Source organism: Megalobrama amblycephala, linkage group LG17, assembly GCF_018812025.1.
Source record: "Megalobrama amblycephala isolate DHTTF-2021 linkage group LG17, ASM1881202v1, whole genome shotgun sequence".
In the NCBI taxonomy this organism is placed as follows: Eukaryota; Metazoa; Chordata; class Actinopteri; order Cypriniformes; family Xenocyprididae; genus Megalobrama; species Megalobrama amblycephala.
Window position 1 is genome coordinate 4421357 of NC_063060.1, and position 17027 is coordinate 4438383.

At 38.4% G+C, this 17027-nt stretch overlaps 1 protein-coding gene across 1 annotated transcript; it reads left to right on the forward strand.

Annotated features, from left to right (window-relative positions):
- The first annotated feature begins 7571 nt into the window (after positions 1-7571).
- LOC125251510 (C2 calcium-dependent domain-containing protein 4C) lies at positions 7572-16777 on the forward strand. Its single transcript, XM_048164538.1, has 2 exons — positions 7572-10497; positions 12085-16777. Exon 2 carries the CDS (start codon positions 12122-12124, stop codon positions 13385-13387), a length of 1266 nt encoding a protein of 421 aa, XP_048020495.1. The 5' UTR covers positions 7572-10497; positions 12085-12121; the 3' UTR covers positions 13388-16777.
- The last annotated feature ends 250 nt before the right edge of the window (positions 16778-17027 follow it).

The window sequence follows — 17027 nt, forward strand, 5'->3', positions numbered from 1 at the left end:
ATTCCCTTTTAGAATTTGATGGGTTTTACTTTATCTGCCAGGTCAAAGCTTTGTCAAGCACAACTTGACCTGAGGTTCAAGTATTGTTTTGATTAGAAACCTTTGGAAACTCCTTGAAAAGGAAAGGAAATGGAACATTTTCTTGCAATTGTCTTGTTTCGGCCAGGAAAATAAAGGCTTTTGTCCTGTGTAAATTACTCCTTAAGCTCAACTAACTCTCTGGCTGACCCCGCGGATTCTCTCTCGGGTAAAACGCTCGTAATACCCGAGTGACCTTTGTGATGGCCAAAGGTGACGCAGGTGTCCTTGGCCGGTGGGTGTTTGTGACAGGTTGACGTTCGGGTATATTACGCTCTTCTCCACGCTTCTCCTTGTGTTTAACAGATCCACGTGCGGACGCCCACCGCTAGCCTGGACTTTCTCACTGAGGAGACAAGTGGGCGATTCAAGAGAGGAGAGCGGAACAAAATAACTTGTGGCCAAATGTCAGTAAATCGTGTAGCCCGCATCACCATGGGAACGAGCTGGGAAGAAACAACAGCAGCGGCGGATGGGGAAGCAGGTTTTCACTCTGTGGTTTCCTGAGATGATCATTTTATTATTTTTTCACGGAGGTTCACAGGGGTTCAGATGTTATTGTCATCCACGCTTTGTGCGCACTGACTCCTTTTCTACCTCACAAAGTAGCTGGAAAATTTTTGTCTGAGCTCTGCTTTTAGTAGAATGTCAATGAATGAGTTTGATTGTGAGTCTTTGCACGATGGCGTGAATGGATTTTAAAATAGCATTTGTGTGCTTCATGGCAGTAACCATTCAGTTTCTGTGATTGTAGGTCGCCGTAGATGCATGTGGAAGCAGCGGCTTCATCCCTCTTCCTCTTCCCAGTGTTCAACTGAGTTCAGTAAGTGTGAGAATAACTTGGCAGAGATCATTAGACCTGTTGTTTACACTGCCTGTTAAAATATCATACCGTGACATTTTCTCAAACATGTTTGGTGGCACCTGCACTTGTTAAAATAAAGGTTCCCAAATGGGAGAGCAAGTTCCTGTAATGCCTAAAGATGAGGATCTATAACCTTTATTTTAATCAGTGGTTTTTGTCTTGAACAACTGAATGCTCAAAGACTCCTCATTTAAGCCTATAATATTTCATCAGGTGTGCTCGGCTGTAATTATGATAAAGCTGATTGTTTTCAAACTTTTTATCAAATGGGAGTGTCAACATACATGGAAATATTTGATCTCATCTTATCATCTTTATCTTTTTTGTTATATTTATTTGCCTGGTCAATGTCGTTGTGGGTTTTGGTTCTTTTGCTGTTGTAGGCTATAAGGACCTTTTGAAATAACTGAAATGATGTGGCAAAGTGTGAAGTGTTCAAGACCTGACTGGAACTATGATTTCTGAGAAACACTGTTGATATTTGAAATCAATCCTACAGCACACAAGAGTGTACAAGCAAGAGTTGGTTGTTCGTCTCCAGCAGCACACCAGGGGCCTGTTTCAGAAAGGAGGTTAAGTGAAAACTCTGAGTATGTTAACCCTGAAATGAGAGAAACTCTGGGTTTTCCGTTTCAGAATGGGAGGTATCTCAAATCCGAGAAAGCAGGGTAAGTCAAGTCCGTTTCTGGTGACTTACTCTGTGAACCTTACCTGGTCAGGAGGAGGTTTTCTTTGGTAAATCCACTTTCTTTTGGTCTCCTCCCCTTTTTAAAGTGCAAGCAATGTTTAAATACTTTATTCATTCATTCATGCTGCAAAAATGCTTTTCTTAATGAGAATTTTTGTCTTATTTCAAGTGTAAATATCTAAAAATCTTTCAATCAAGATGCATTTTCTCTATAAGAAAGATTATATAAAAAAAATTAGTCTTGTTTCCTAAATTAACCCTTAAATGCATACATCGGGTCTTTAGTGACCCGGGACGTCATTCACTAAGTTAGACATCAACCTTCTTGATATTCCACAAAAATTCATTATAAAGAATATAACAAGAAAAAAAAAAATCATAGACAGAAAATTTAGACTTTTAGACAGAAAACGAAATAAGAGAAACATGAAATGGCTCAGCGATTTACTGCAGAGCGAGTACTGAACATAATCACATATGACTGTAACTTTCACTGGATGGATCGGAAGCTGTTAGTGATCGAAATAATGATTTTGAAGATGTTGAAAATTATATAGTTCTGAGAATATGTTTGAGATCGCGAATGGGCTCATATTCGTGACCTCAAACATAAAACTATGAGCTCTGACGAGGACAGTGATGATGGCATAAAACATCTGCTCAAACGGAGCCCTTTCAAGCTCCAAAAGGTAACAAAATACGATTTATTTTATTCTTCTGTAATTGTTACTCTAATATCAGGGGAGTTTTATATTATCACGACAGGTAGAGATCCTTCCGTGTTAGATATAGATCCGGGTCGATAAAGAATGATTGGCAAAACAGACATGCATTTAAGGGTTAAGTGCATTTTACATAAAACAAGTACAATTATCTGTAGATCAATGCATCTTGATTCAAGAATTTTTAGAAATTTTGACTGGAAACAACAAGACAAAAAAAATGTAAGAAAAGCTTTTTTTTTGCAGTAGTACATTCATTCATTGCACATATTTTCATCATGCAGAGACAGTCAAAGTGACAAAACACTTTTGTTCTGGTCAGAACAAAAGTGGCAGACATGTTACTTACTTGTTCAGATGACTTTTTCTGTTATTTTGATTTTACTTCAAAGACGTAGAATCTGTGATTCTGAAGTACACCGATGTGGTTACTGACAGCAAACATTAGATTCATCCGTGCTGAGGAGTCGTGCCGATACACAACCCATGTGACGATGATAATTCCGCAAATAACTGCAATTGCAGGATTCAAACAGAGATGGCGACAAAGAGGCAAAACTTACAGTCTATAGCTTTAAATGGTAGTTTTCTATATAACATCAGGGATGCAGAGCACATAAGGCCGCTATAAGAGAGGTAAGGAAAGTGTGCCTCGCTCTCATGCTCTTTCTGATAATTTGTGTTTTGTTTCCTGGGCAAAACCCTGTGAGAGCCATCAAAGAGGAGTTTCACAGGACTGCAGGTCAATGGTGTAGCTTAAATGAGGCTAATCTGATAAATGACGTTCACTTTCGCATTCCTACAAATACAAAATCAAGAGTTATTCTTTTTCCTGTTGGATTTTAATATTCTTCATATGTCAGTGGCAGTGGTGCAGGTCCTCCCCCCATTTTGCAAGCCTCTGTTGGAGTAGAAGTCAAATGTTAATTTCATTACCCTAATTAAGAAATGTAACAGGTTGGATTAGAGAACATTTAATTAAGTGAAAATAGCATTAGATATGTGGAAAAAGCTGCTGCAAATTTAAATAGACACTGAATGATAATTATTTAATATGTCAAAAGTTTGTAAAGTCATGTAGCCTACTCCCATGAACCTTTTATGCTTAAAGCTTTACCTGATTAAATTATGCTTTTGCACGCTTAACTCAGTTAATCTACTCAAAGTTGATTGAACTAACTCATTTCAGCTGTTCTCAAACCAAAAACTCAGAGTTTCTCATCTCAGGGTAAAGGCCCTGGTATACTTCAAACGAAGTTCTTTTTCGTTCTTCGTTTAGGGGTAAAACGAAGTTCGAATTGCGTGACCAGCGATATACTGTAAACGAAAGTCCGACGCCACCCACACTGCTGAGAGCGACGGTTAGATGAATATGTAAAATAGCATCGGATCATAAATGAATCAGTGTATCGAATCTGCTGTTCGGAGTGCCAAAGTCACGTGATTTCAGCCGTTGGCAGTTTGACACGTGATCTGAATCATGATTCGATACACTGATTCATTTGTGCTCCGATGCTTCCTGAAGCAGTGTTTTGAAATCGTCCATCACTAAATAAGTCGTTATTTTGTTTTTTTTTTGGCGCAAAAATATTCTCGTCGCTTTATAATATTAATATTGAACCACTGTACTCACATGAACTGATTTAAATATGTTTTTAGTACCTTTATGGATCTTGAGAGAGGAAATGTCATTGCTCCCTATGGAGGCCTCACGGAGCCATCGGATTTCAACTAAAATATCTTAATTTGTGTTCTGAAGATTAACGAAGGTCTTATGGGTGTGGAACAGCATGAGGGTAAGTAATAAATGACAGAATTTTCATTTTTGGGTGAACTAACCCTTCAACTCGACGAACTCAAACACACAAAATGAATCAGAGACGCATCCCACGTGAGTGAAGGCGTAGCCTCGGCGCACACCTCCTATTACGTTATCGTCACTGACCAATGGTGGCGCGAAGGTGTTTTGCAGCTGCAGTGAACTTTTCCCGAAAGTTCGCTTTGGCAAGCCGTTTTGAACTTCCAAAAAGAACACAAAACGAACTTCGTTCTGGCCTGATTTTGATCGAAATGACGTCACATCAGTTCGTTCTTCGATTTCATTTGAAGTATACTGGGGCCTTAAGTCAACTCAGAGTTCAAGTTTGAACTCAAAGTTGGTTGAACCTCCTTATGGAAAAGGGCCTCGGCTCCAGTCAAACAATGACACTCAAAACTGTCCTGTTACTATAGCTAACATTACAACAACAGCATATCTTGGTTCTCTCAAACATAGTAAAACCAGTGTTACGTATGGAGCAGAAACAACGCAACCTCTGTGTCTGTTTTCTGGAAAGCATTTCTAATATTAATGCGGGTTCTAAAGCTGTTATCTGATCATAACTCTTTTTTTTCCAGTGATATTCCTTTGCGCTTTTCTCTTTGTAATGTCTTTCAGCCATTCACTTTTTACACTCTTTTCTTCAAATCTCCCTTTTGCTCACTCTGTCTTCTCCCACATCATTAGTGGACACACCCCCTATTGCTGATTGGCTCACTTTCTCTCCTCCCCATCATGAGTGGACACGCCCCCTACTGCTGATTGGCTCACTCTCTCTCCTCTCCTATCATAAGTGAACACGCCCCCTATTGCTGATTGGCTACAAGTGTGTTGTGCTGCTCAGCCTGATCCACTTTCAATAGCGTTTTCTGTACCTTTAACTATGCATTTCTGGAAAATAATTGCACAACTTAGAACGTTCGTCAACCAGAATCAAACACTCGACAGCCCTGTATTATAAATATTCCTCGTTATTAATTTGTGTTAGCTAATGCATTAACAAATGCTAACAGATGAGACCATTTAAAGAAAGTCAATAGGGTTCAATGTTCGGAAAGACCATCATACAGGTTTAAAGCAATATGAGGGTGAATAAATGATGGCACGAATTAAATTTTTGGGTGAACTACCTCTGTAAATGAAGTTCTGTTGCTTCAGCACTCATATTGCAAAGTGGCTGCAAAAAAAACTTTATGAACTCTTGATTCACAAAGTGTAAAAACAATGATATGTCCATATTTGGATGTTTCTGATCATTATCTTGAATTGGTCTGAAGCCGTCACCCCTCTCTGTGATGATAGACTTTAGATCTGTAAACACTATCATCACTGCTGAATGGGCCGCAGTTGGAAACCAGCTTTTGTTATACGACAGTTAAAATGACATTATCTCAGATGTGCATAATACTTTCCGCAGATAAAAGTACAGTCTATAATTAATACCTGGACCCCTCTATTTTTCCTCAGTGTTTCATAGAAAGGCACTGTGGGTAAAACCACCAATCTGCTTTTGCAAGATCATCTTGGCACTTATATGCACACAATGAAGACTTTTTAGATGATGGAATAGAAATGAAAGCATACTTGCGTGACAGTAGCGAAGCCCAAGATGCATCCTGGGAAATTAGAGTGAATGTGATCATCGTGGTACTTTCATAGCCATAATGCTCCTCACCTCTCCAGGCAATTAGTTAATTGCATTTTAATGTTAAGCTCGAACAGCAGATGAGCGACAGACACAGAGAGAGAGAGAAATGGAGGGAGGCTAATAAAACAGCGTACCTGGGGATGCGGTGTTGAAAACAATTTGTGTTTTGTGTTAAAGAGGAGAAACACACATTTCTCTACTCCAGATCATTAAGATGCATGCATTAATTACTCACATGTCATTTTCTGCAGTCTTGGTCGTGCTATAGTGATCTTGATGAATTGTGTAGGTCTCTATTCTGGACATTCACTGGGAAAAAAAGACTGATCTTACTTGGTATTTTTGTCTTTTTTCCAGTAAGAATTTCTAAATATTCTTAAATGAAGAAATATTTAGGGGTCCCACTTTATATTAAGTGGCCTTAACTACTAAGTACTTACATCAAAAAATAAGTACAATCTACTTATTGTGTTCATATTGTATTGAAAAACACTTTTGCTGCTATTGAGGTGTGATACGGGGAAGGTTAGGGAAAGCTTTGGTGGTATGGGTAGATTTAAGGGTTGGGGTAAGGGTTAAGGGATGGGTCAACAGTGTAATTATAAATGTAATTACAGAAATTAATTACAGATGTAATTACATGCAGGTGTTTTTAAAATATAAGTACAATGTAGAAACATGTATGTACACAATAAGTGCATTGTATCAAATGATTAATTTCAATGTAAGTACATAGTAGTTAAGGCCACTTAATATAAAGTGGGTCCTATTTAGGCTACCTGAGAAGCAGAATGACTTAAGCTATTCAGTCTTTATGAAAAATGTATCAAAATGAATTGAGTTTATTCTTAAAACAAGAGCAAATATCTGCCAATGGAGTCAGAAAATTAATCTTTAAGGGGTTATAGGTAAGAATGTTCATGTATTAATCGCTTTTTTATTGCCAATGTGTGAAAAGCTTGTTGCGAAACTTTAAAAAAACAAGACCTTCCCAGACTTCCTAGGTTGTCTATGAAAACCCGTAGACTGATTTTAATGTGAAGGACGTTTTTGCCGGGAAAATCAAAAGGATGTGACTATTAAACACACTCCTGTGAGCATCTTCCGTTCTTTGACACATGAAATAAATGCTTATATAGCCTACTATGTTCAGGATTATGCTGGAAGAGCCATTCTGTACTGTAATGTCAGTGTCATGCAAAGAAAACTGTAGTCTCAAATATACTTTAGCCTATAATCAAACTATCATAACAGTGTAATTTTAATTACCTCATCTGTCACGTCATGATGCTGGTGCAAACATATCCACATCACTACGATCAGATGCTTTCTTAACTGCTGTTTTCTCACCGCTGTCATTTTTGTTGTGTTTATTTTGTTATTGAGAGGAAAGCGTGCAGCACATAGGTTACATATTCATCTACACTGTAAAAAATGAATGTGATTTTAACGGTAAAATATTGTAAAAACGCTACGGAAAAAAATTGCAAATAGGTTAACATTAAGTTCCCGTATATACACGGAAAAACTGTAAAAGCTCTAACCAGACATTTATGCAGTTTTCACAGTAAAATGCTGTAAATTTTACAATTTTTATAAGTAAAAAAAGACAAAATCAATGTATAATTTACAGTCAAAATCTGTAAACTGATGTTCCCACAATTCCCTGTGTGACACTCCACATTTGAAAGTATTTTGTTTAAATAATCATGTTTCTTAATAGTTTTTGTTATCAGTTATATACATTAGGGTTTTATGTTACATCTTCTGTTGTTTAATGAATGTTTATTGCATTATTTAAGTATTGTGAGTTACCATGATGGTGTTTTGCATTTGTGTGAATGACTCTTTAACACCTTCTTTATGTTAGTATATCCTTCAGCTACTTGTGATGAACTTATGTGGTTTTCATGTGGTTTTCTCTTTACCACCTGCATTATTATGGTAGTTGTCAGTATATGTTAAAGGTACAAAACAGATTTTAGTAGTAGTGTGCATTGTTGAATTTATTGGTTTGCATTCAAATTTTCTTAAATTACAGTGTTATATTGTAAAATTTACTGTTTGCATGAGCAGTAAGTTGCTGGCTGCAGTTCATCTAACGGCCACTGTTGTCACTAATAACAAGGGTTTCTGACATAGCCCCTTTAATTGAAAGGGAAAACAGAACTTTTTCTCAGTAAACAAAACTTAAAGGTGTGGTATGTAAGAATGACAGTTGGGTACTGCAGTCCAAATTCAAAATATTTTTTGCCCCGCCCCTTCCTCCTCAGACTCTACGCTCACACGGGTTGCCATTTTGAGGACACGCAACAGGAGTGAGCTCAATTGACAGTGGAAGGCGAGGAGACTTACACTGCAAGTTGATGAGTTGATTTATGATGAGTTGATATCTTACCGTTCATAGAGATTTTTAGATGGATGCTGAGGCTTTTTAGGTTGGGTAGAAGCTGCGATCTCTGACACGTGTTTGTTCGCTGGCTTCCATGGCTGCAATTTACTGCATATGTTTCCCGCCAACTGGCAAAATTTATTGGGTAAATTGGCAATGTGCAGTCTTGCACAGACCAAAACAAAAACAGACATTCCACACAGAATGCACATTTTAAAGTAAAATAACTGGCTGTAAAAATGGTTTTCAGAGAAACAAGTATGTGAGCATGTTTCCTAAATTTCTGCAAACATTGGCTATTATGGTATTTTTATGCTCTAGTAGAGTCAAAAACTTACATACAGCACCTTTAATAGGCTTTTTGCATTTCAAGTAAATTTATCTTGATTTAAGAATGTTTAGGTATTTGTACTAAACAAAACAAAAATACTAAGCTAGTCATTTTTTTTTTTTGCCAAGTTACTAGTAAATTTCATAAATAATTACAATGAAATGCAGAAAGACTGAAATAGTATATTCTTGAAAAACACTCCAATAGTCTGTTTTATTTACAACTTGGAAAAATATTTTTTACAGTGTATAATGGGGAGATTTTAGTTAAAATGTATTCAGTGGGGATCCATTTGTCAAAAAAAAAAAAAAAAGAAGCTTTTTATAATTATATAGGCCATTATTATATACATATACAATTATACAATATACTTTTGTATTACAAATTAAAATATCGGCATTAATTATTAGTAAAAAAAAGTTGAAAATGCACATGAATTACGTTTGTGATTCAATGGGTGGAAGCTGTAAATCTGAACGTTTGAGAAAAGATTTGATTTGTGACCTAAAAATAATTATAAATGTCATAATGTTCCGTTTCTTTCTTAACATGTTAGCTACCTGTAGGCTTGTGCGTGCACAGATCAGTAACTCTACATTTAATCTGCACTTCATGCACTGGGAAAAGGCGTGAAGAAAAGGTCTGCTCCAATTAGGTGACTTTTGGAAAAGTTTTCTGCTTCTGCATATGGGTGTGCGTTTCCACAGCCATCTCTCTCTCCAAGTTTCCAGGGAAACAGACGGGCAGATCAGAGAACAGCAAATCAAACACAATTATACATCATCTTCGAGCACTATTTCATTCAAAACGCCTCTCTCACACACACTCTGCATGGCCAGCTATAATATTCCAGCGGTTGTGAATAATAGACACAAAGGGTTTAATTGATAAGGCGTTTTCAACCTGCCATTCGCAGCCCGCTCGTAGTTATCCATGCATCATGATTTTCCTGACGGAGCAAAGCAGTTTTCCTGCATGGGAAACGCCTGTTTTTGATGATTTTATGTTCAGAATGGCATACTGCAGTATCACTTTTGTATGCATACTGTGCAGTAAGGTAAACTGTATGCCTACGCTTGAAATTAAGCAATATTGTGCGCTATATGGTGTATTGATAAATGAGCACAAATGACAACCACGACTTTTTTTTCAATCTGACAAATGTTAATGTTGCGCAAAAGCAAATTATTTCTAAATTGCCTTAATTTCGGACATGATAACTGGAAACCACTGAGGTCATGTGATGACGACGTATTGAAATATTGATCATTGCATAATGCTTTTTGTTAACACATATTTAAAAAAAAAAAAAAAAAGGGGAGAATGCAGTAGCCTATATAATGCAATGTTTTGTAAGTAGTAATCTAGCATGCTTCATCTTGTTTTTTGCAGTAAAATGTGTGCTAGCATTCATTTCTTAACTTTGCTAATATGTACTCTTACACAAACTGTTTTAAAGTAACGTACAGTGCTTATTCCATTCCAAACATAACAAATATTTTCCATTTTGCATATTTTTAAATGGTATGGGTTATATTATATAGGCCCTATAGGGGCTATAGTAGTATTCAATAAGTAGTCTATTCTATTCCTAACATCGCCAATTTGTATTCTTTAATTTTGTATTCTTTTTTAAGTGGTATAGACAGTAGGCTATACAGTGCTATAAGCAGTACACGCTAGTATTTCTTTGCGAACACATATATTGATACGGACTGCGAGTAATTCCAGAGTGGTGCGCGTTACCATACGCTCCCCATTGCGCACTCCCATTGGCTGATATGCGCGTGCACGGGGGTTGGAGCGCTATTAAAACCGCGAGTGGACGCGCAGTGCAAACAGACAGTTCTGTCCTGGAGTACCGGAGACCTGAACGAGGGAGAGACGAACAAGAGCATATGGATTGAAGCAAGGGCATTTACTACTGTACTCTCCGGACCACAAACCACTTCACGTAAGTTCAACTGAGATTCAACAGGTTTTTAATACACGAACAGTTTTGGAAAAGTTTAAATCCATACATAAAGTAACTATATATTGCTGTATTTACTTACATATGCATTTAAAACTAAATATCTGAGACACAGAAGTGCAATGTAAATGATTTCTCATTAAAATGTGTTGTGGAATGTGGAGATCGCAGACACAGCAGTTTTACCGTGTTACATGCGTTTAAGATTATCTAGTCAAATAATAACGTTTTATTTTAAATTTCTATCTCTTAAAAATGTACCACACCCTTAAAAATAAAGGTCCTTTATTGCCAATAATGTCCATGAAGAACCTTTTTACATCCATGGAACCTTCATTATAGTGGAAAAAGGTTCTTTAGATAATTAAAATATGCTTCACACTAAGAGGTTCTTTGGGAAACCCAAAACAGTTCTTCTATGGCATTGATGTGGAAAACCCCTTTTTTGAACCTTTATTTTAAGAGTGCATGGTGACTTCAGTTAGTTTTCTATAGTTATTGTTACAAAAAAAAAAAAAAGTGTCATAATGTTACCATGGTATTCTTGGAAATACCTTGGTTCCTACAAAATTTAAAGGATATCCCATATTAATTTATTAATGTTTTACTGGAGTAACTATGGTATTTTATTAGGAACTATTATTACCATGGTATGTTTTTGTAAGGAATAGCCTAATCAATCATTATCACCTCACATTTGCATGTAAAGTCTTTCATGTGTGCCAATTTTGACAATGCAGATGTTTGTTAAAATAAGCTAGAGCCTGATTTTATGCACATAATTTACTTTTGAACAGATAAAGTACCCTCTTTGCAGCTCCGTCTCAGTGTTGTGCTTCTGCAGTCACAGCAAATACTGCGCAATCCATATTTCATATCACAATGCGCTGCGGTCTCCACACATTGAACTCAGAAGTGCAGTTGTTGTGCAGAGGACTCTTTCAGAGGGGAAAGCTCTATGCGTCAAGTGTATGCAGACATTATCTAATAGAGCAGGGGGTTTCAACATTTACAGACCTACTCGGACCAAGACAAAGCAGAACAGGGACCTCAAAAAAAGAAAAAGGAAAAAATATATACTTATTTGGTATATATAACTTAAGTTTTACTGAAGTCAGAAATATAATTTAATATTGCTTAATTACATGAGATTAAACCAGCAAAAATCAATTTTAGATTAGAACCGGGAGAAATAGCTCTTCATTTATGCACGCATTGTGTTTATTGTCTTTTTGAAAGCATCTGTATACATTTTGCATAATAATAATAAGCTTTGTGGCTTGAATATGTAATGAAAGAATTATGCTGAGCGCATGTTGAGCGGCATCTCCACAAGGTGATAGTCTACAATTGATAATGGAGAGGGAGACAGGTGTCAGCTGTCTTTAACAATTGCTTTTTAGAGTTAAAAATGTGTTAAGATAGCGTCAGAATCTCCCAAGAATCCACTGGGTGACAGTGTACCCAAAGCAGTGAGGAGGTGGACTGAATTCAGTTTGTATTTGCTTTCATGAATCGCAGGTGTCAGTGTGGGTTTATGATTCTTTGTTTCACTATCTGTGCACACAGGGTGCAATTGCACATCTCTCCCAGACCTCACCGAGAGATGTGGCTGCTGGAAAAGATCCGCGGTTCAGTGGAGGGAAACGTTCTCCGGCAGGGAGACTCGGCGGACAAACAGAGCAAAGCCCCCACCTACTGCAATGTCCTCACCCCTGACAAGATTCCTGACTTCTTTATTCCACCCAAATTGGTGTGCTGCCCACCAGAGGAGGAGACGCCAGAGATGAAGCCAAAAAACGGGCTCCACTCTTCAACATCAGAGCAGACCATATGCTGCAAGACGCCGCAGGGCAGTCCGCGCAGCCCACGCCTCATTAACAAGTTGGCTGGAGACACCAAGAACTTGCTCAAAGCTGCAAACCGCCATATCATCCAGATTGAGAGCGCAGATGACTTGGTGGTTGGGGAAGTGGGTGACCTCAACACGAACGCCGACCCGCAGTCCCAAACGGCCATGTCCCTGCCTTACGTACCCAAAGCACAGACCTCCTACGGTTTCGCCACGCTCATGGAAAGTCCTCACACGAGACGTAAAGAGTCTCTCTTCCACAGCGACCCCACAAGTCCACTCACCTCACCCAACACCCAACGCAAGTCGCAGGGTAACCACTTAAACCCCAGCGACTGTAACACCTCCCACTCCAATCCCTACAGGTACTTCAGCGGAGGGGAAAGCGACACTTGCTCTTCGGCCGAGTCCTCCCCATTCAACTCCCCTCTGCTATCCCGTTCCGCATCCCTCCTCAAGATGTTCACCCACGAAACCCAAGCCAAAGTATCCCGGGCCAAGCGCTCCTTCGCCAGGCACAGTTCTCTCTCCACGGATGAGTGCAGCTCCGTGGAGACCAGCCCGAATATTCAGAGGCGCTTCCGTTGCCCTCCTTCCCCTGCTTTCCGAGGACGGAAATACGGAGGTAACATGGATCGCTTCACGCAGCACACCGTCAACCTCCACAAGGGAGGAACTCTACGCCTCTGCACAGACTACGATATTGACGCCGCCAGGCTTCACGTCCGCGTGCTGGCAGCCGAGGACCTCTACGATAAGCAGTTTGACGTGAAGAGCATCAATTGTTGCGTGGCTCTGTACCTGAACCCGGGAAAGCTCCAGAAACAACGGAGCACCATTATCAAGAACAGCCGCAACCCCGTCTTCAATGAGGACTTCTACTTTGACTCCCTTCCTGTTGCGCAGGTGAAAAACCTTGCCATCAAGATGAAGGTTGTCAACAAGGGCACAAGTCTGAAGAGAGACAACCTTCTGGGAGAGAGGGAGGTACCCTTGAAGGATCTGCTTTCTGGAATCTAGAAGTCCAGTTCGTCCACCACCTGGGCATGGGACAAATTCCTCAATGCAGTCTTCAACTAACAGAACCAGACAAGGAAATATTCCAGCTTTGATTCCAAGTACTCAAAGTGATTGGAGTTGTAAAATTCTCCTACGAACTGTGTGCACCTTCCTAATTTGTTTACCAGCAGTGAGAGTGTTTGTATGTACTGTATGTGTGAGATCTTCTGTATATATCTTCTTCATGAGTGTACAGGCATGCTCCGATTGTGTACGTGTGAGTTCCCAGGGTTTGTGTTTGTGTTGAGACCAACGTCTTCTTGATTCCAGACCCTGCTGGGTCTCACTGTTGGAGACACCGATAGATAAAAACAGCTCCCCATCCACATGGCTATCTCGACGGCAACAGCTCAATTAATGCCAGTCACTTAATGCCAGAACACAAATGCATGCTTCATCAGCCGGTTTGAGCCTTAAAATGATGAGAATGACAAATATATATTTTTCCCCCGTTTTGCTATAACAACAGTGTTTCGCCTTATGCCTCTTTAATTTCACTCTAGGGTTTGAGACTGTGACATTTCTCACTGTAAAACTACTGGACTTTTGCTGTTTTTCTTTTTGAACATTGAGTCTGTGCAGTTAAAAACACCCTTCAGCCTTACTGAGTGACAAGCTGCACACTTTGAGTGACACAGAACTTTAGGGAGGGCGTGATTCGTGATTGGACAGAACATGTGGCATCATCACGAATGTCATCATGACATGATGATTTCTGTAAATAGAAGGCTGTTCTAAATCTGCTTCTAGCTGCATCTGAAAGGACTCCCTATTCCCTATAAAGTTGATTAAATCATGCACTGTCTGGAGAAAGAGTTCAAGATACTATTGGAAACAAAGAAATACCAAAAATTGCCATGGTATTACCATGTTAATTGGACATGCTACTGTGGTAGAGCCATGACTTTTGTTTTTGCAGTAACTGCATGGGCTTTTGGGCATGTACTGTATTAATACCATAGTTATCACATTTACAATGGTTATATATATAATTATAGTAATCATTCAGAACCGTAGTGTAAAGTATCATAGTATTACGATCTGATACCATCACTTTACCATGGTAATACCATAGTTTTTGGATATGTGCCATGGTAAAACCATGCTTTTGGACCATGGCAATCTTTGAAGTACCACATTTACATGGCAGTCCAAGTTTTTGGATATATACCCTGATTTTACCATGGTATTCTTTGAGGTGCCATGTTAATACCATGGTATGTGAATATGGTATTCATTCAGTGCCATGATACTGTGGATGTCAAAGTATTGCTTTACCATGGTACTATATTTGTAAGGGATATACTAAGCTACACTGAGTAAAGTGTTATATAAAGGCTATGCTAACAACGCTTGCAAAGAAGTTTCTTCAGAAACTTAACGTATGTGTTTACATTTCTAAAGGACATTTACCATGCCCACTAGTGCCATTTTAGCTTCAATCTCAGGTTAGGGAACATATTGCTTTTTCGTTACATGTGCACTTTAATGGAGTATGTTGTTGATTTGCAACAGTTTATGGTGCGTCGTGGGTAACGTTTAATAAAGTTTAAAATTGTCCAATAAGATTTGAGATATCCCCCAGGAAAAATTTACGTTTTCATACACTGTTTATGTTCATAAAGTGTTCAGATGATTATTCTTCTATTTAATATGTGCACAGAGTTTTGGCATGTTTATAGTATATGTGTGTGTAGATGTTTACCAATGGAAGCAGTTGCATGGCAAAATGTTCAAGCTCTCACGTTTTCATTTCTATTGTTCTTGAGTCAGATGGTGAACATGTAAGGTATAAGCTCACATCTTTTCTTAACATCCTCCCCCGTATTAGCATTTTTTTAGCCTACTATGCTTTAATTTTCATGACAGAGTGCAACAGTGACCACCCAATTTACCTGTATTTTTCTCCTTTGGGATTTCAAGAAGAAAAAAAAGGGTGTTAAATAGTAATACGTTGAAATGAATCTTGAAAGGTTTATATCATTCTTATATCATTCTCTGTGGAGAACATGAATGGGATTTTCACCTCCAGTACCTTCTTTTGCACTAAAATACTGTTGATTAAAGTAGAGTTAGATGAATTTGGACTTTAAAATTACTGTTGTATAAGACACTGTAATGCGTCATACGTGGCAAGCTCTTTGTATGACCTAAAGAGTGTCCGGTAATATTCCTGAGAGCTCTTCAATCAGGTTACTGCACTCTTCGGTTCTTGAGTGGATTCACACAATTGCACCCAATGCACCGCTATTAGAAGTGAGACAGATTGTCTCACAGTTCTGGCTTCGGTTCAAGGAAACACATCTGTGTGTTTTTGATGAATAATTTACATATCCTTAAGGGTGAAGTGTGTAATTTATATGCCACATGCAACCCCAAATGGAATTGCAGCTAGGTTTTCACATTTTCCATTGAAATGTGAGCGATGTTTGCCTGTGCAAAAGTTGCTATGGAGTTGTTGTTGGTTGCCATGGCTGTTCTGAGTGGTTGCTAGGCCATTTGCAACTTCCATAGTCTGGCGTTTTTCTAAATGAAACAGGATTTCAATGAGGAAAATGTCAGACGGGACATGATTCTATCCAAGGGAGTTGAGTGAATGGTGAAAAATGTCTTGGGCGGTTGAAAAAATAAGAGGGGTCGGTGATGTCAACCAAAAAGGAAAGTCGTTTCAGAGGCTTTGATTACTGATTCAACATACCATTTTCTTTCCTTTTGAATAGCATGGACTGATGAATCATGCGCAATAGGGATGTTCCCAAAGCTAAATACTATGTTTGGAAAGGAAATGACGCATTCTACGGAGCCCCTAAAGGGACATGGTGCAGGGAGGAAAAAATATATTTCAATGCTTTTGCATTCTCAGTTGGGTAATTATAGTCTATTGTAAAATAATATTGGCATCAGGGAGCTGCTATCAATATGCTGGGTTTTGAAATCGCTTTTAAGTGCATGTTCGCTTTTTCCTTTCACTTTTGAATTCGTGATCACGCGTACTCTGTGTATAGGGAGCAGCAGTACTGACCACACATTTTAAGCCCCGGTCTATGGAAGCTTGTTTCTGCCACTAAATAAGAAATAAAAAAGGTAATTGAGACTTTTTATCTCACAATTCTGACTTTTTTTCTCACAATTGCGAGTTATAATGTCAGAATTGCGAGATAGAAACTCACAATTGCAAGAAATAAAGTCAGAATTGCAAGTTATAAACTCAGAATGTTTCGTAATATGCTAAACACATAATTGCGCAAAATAAACTTGCAATTGTGAAAAAAAAGTCAAGCAATTGCGACATTATATCTTGCAATTCTGACTTTATGAAACAATTGCGAGTTTATATCTCGGAATTCTGACTTTATATAAACTCACAATTCTTGACTTTTTTTCTTGCAATTTTGACTTTTTTTTTTCTTGCAGTTGCGTTTATATCTCACAATTCTGACTTTATAGCTTGCAACTGCTTGTTATAAAGTCAAAATTGCGAGATAAAAACAATTCTGAGGAAAAAAAGTCAGGCAATTGCGACTTTATATCTGACTATAACACGCTATTGCGAGTTTATATCACTATAACTCGCAGTTCTGAGTTTAAATCTCGGAATTCT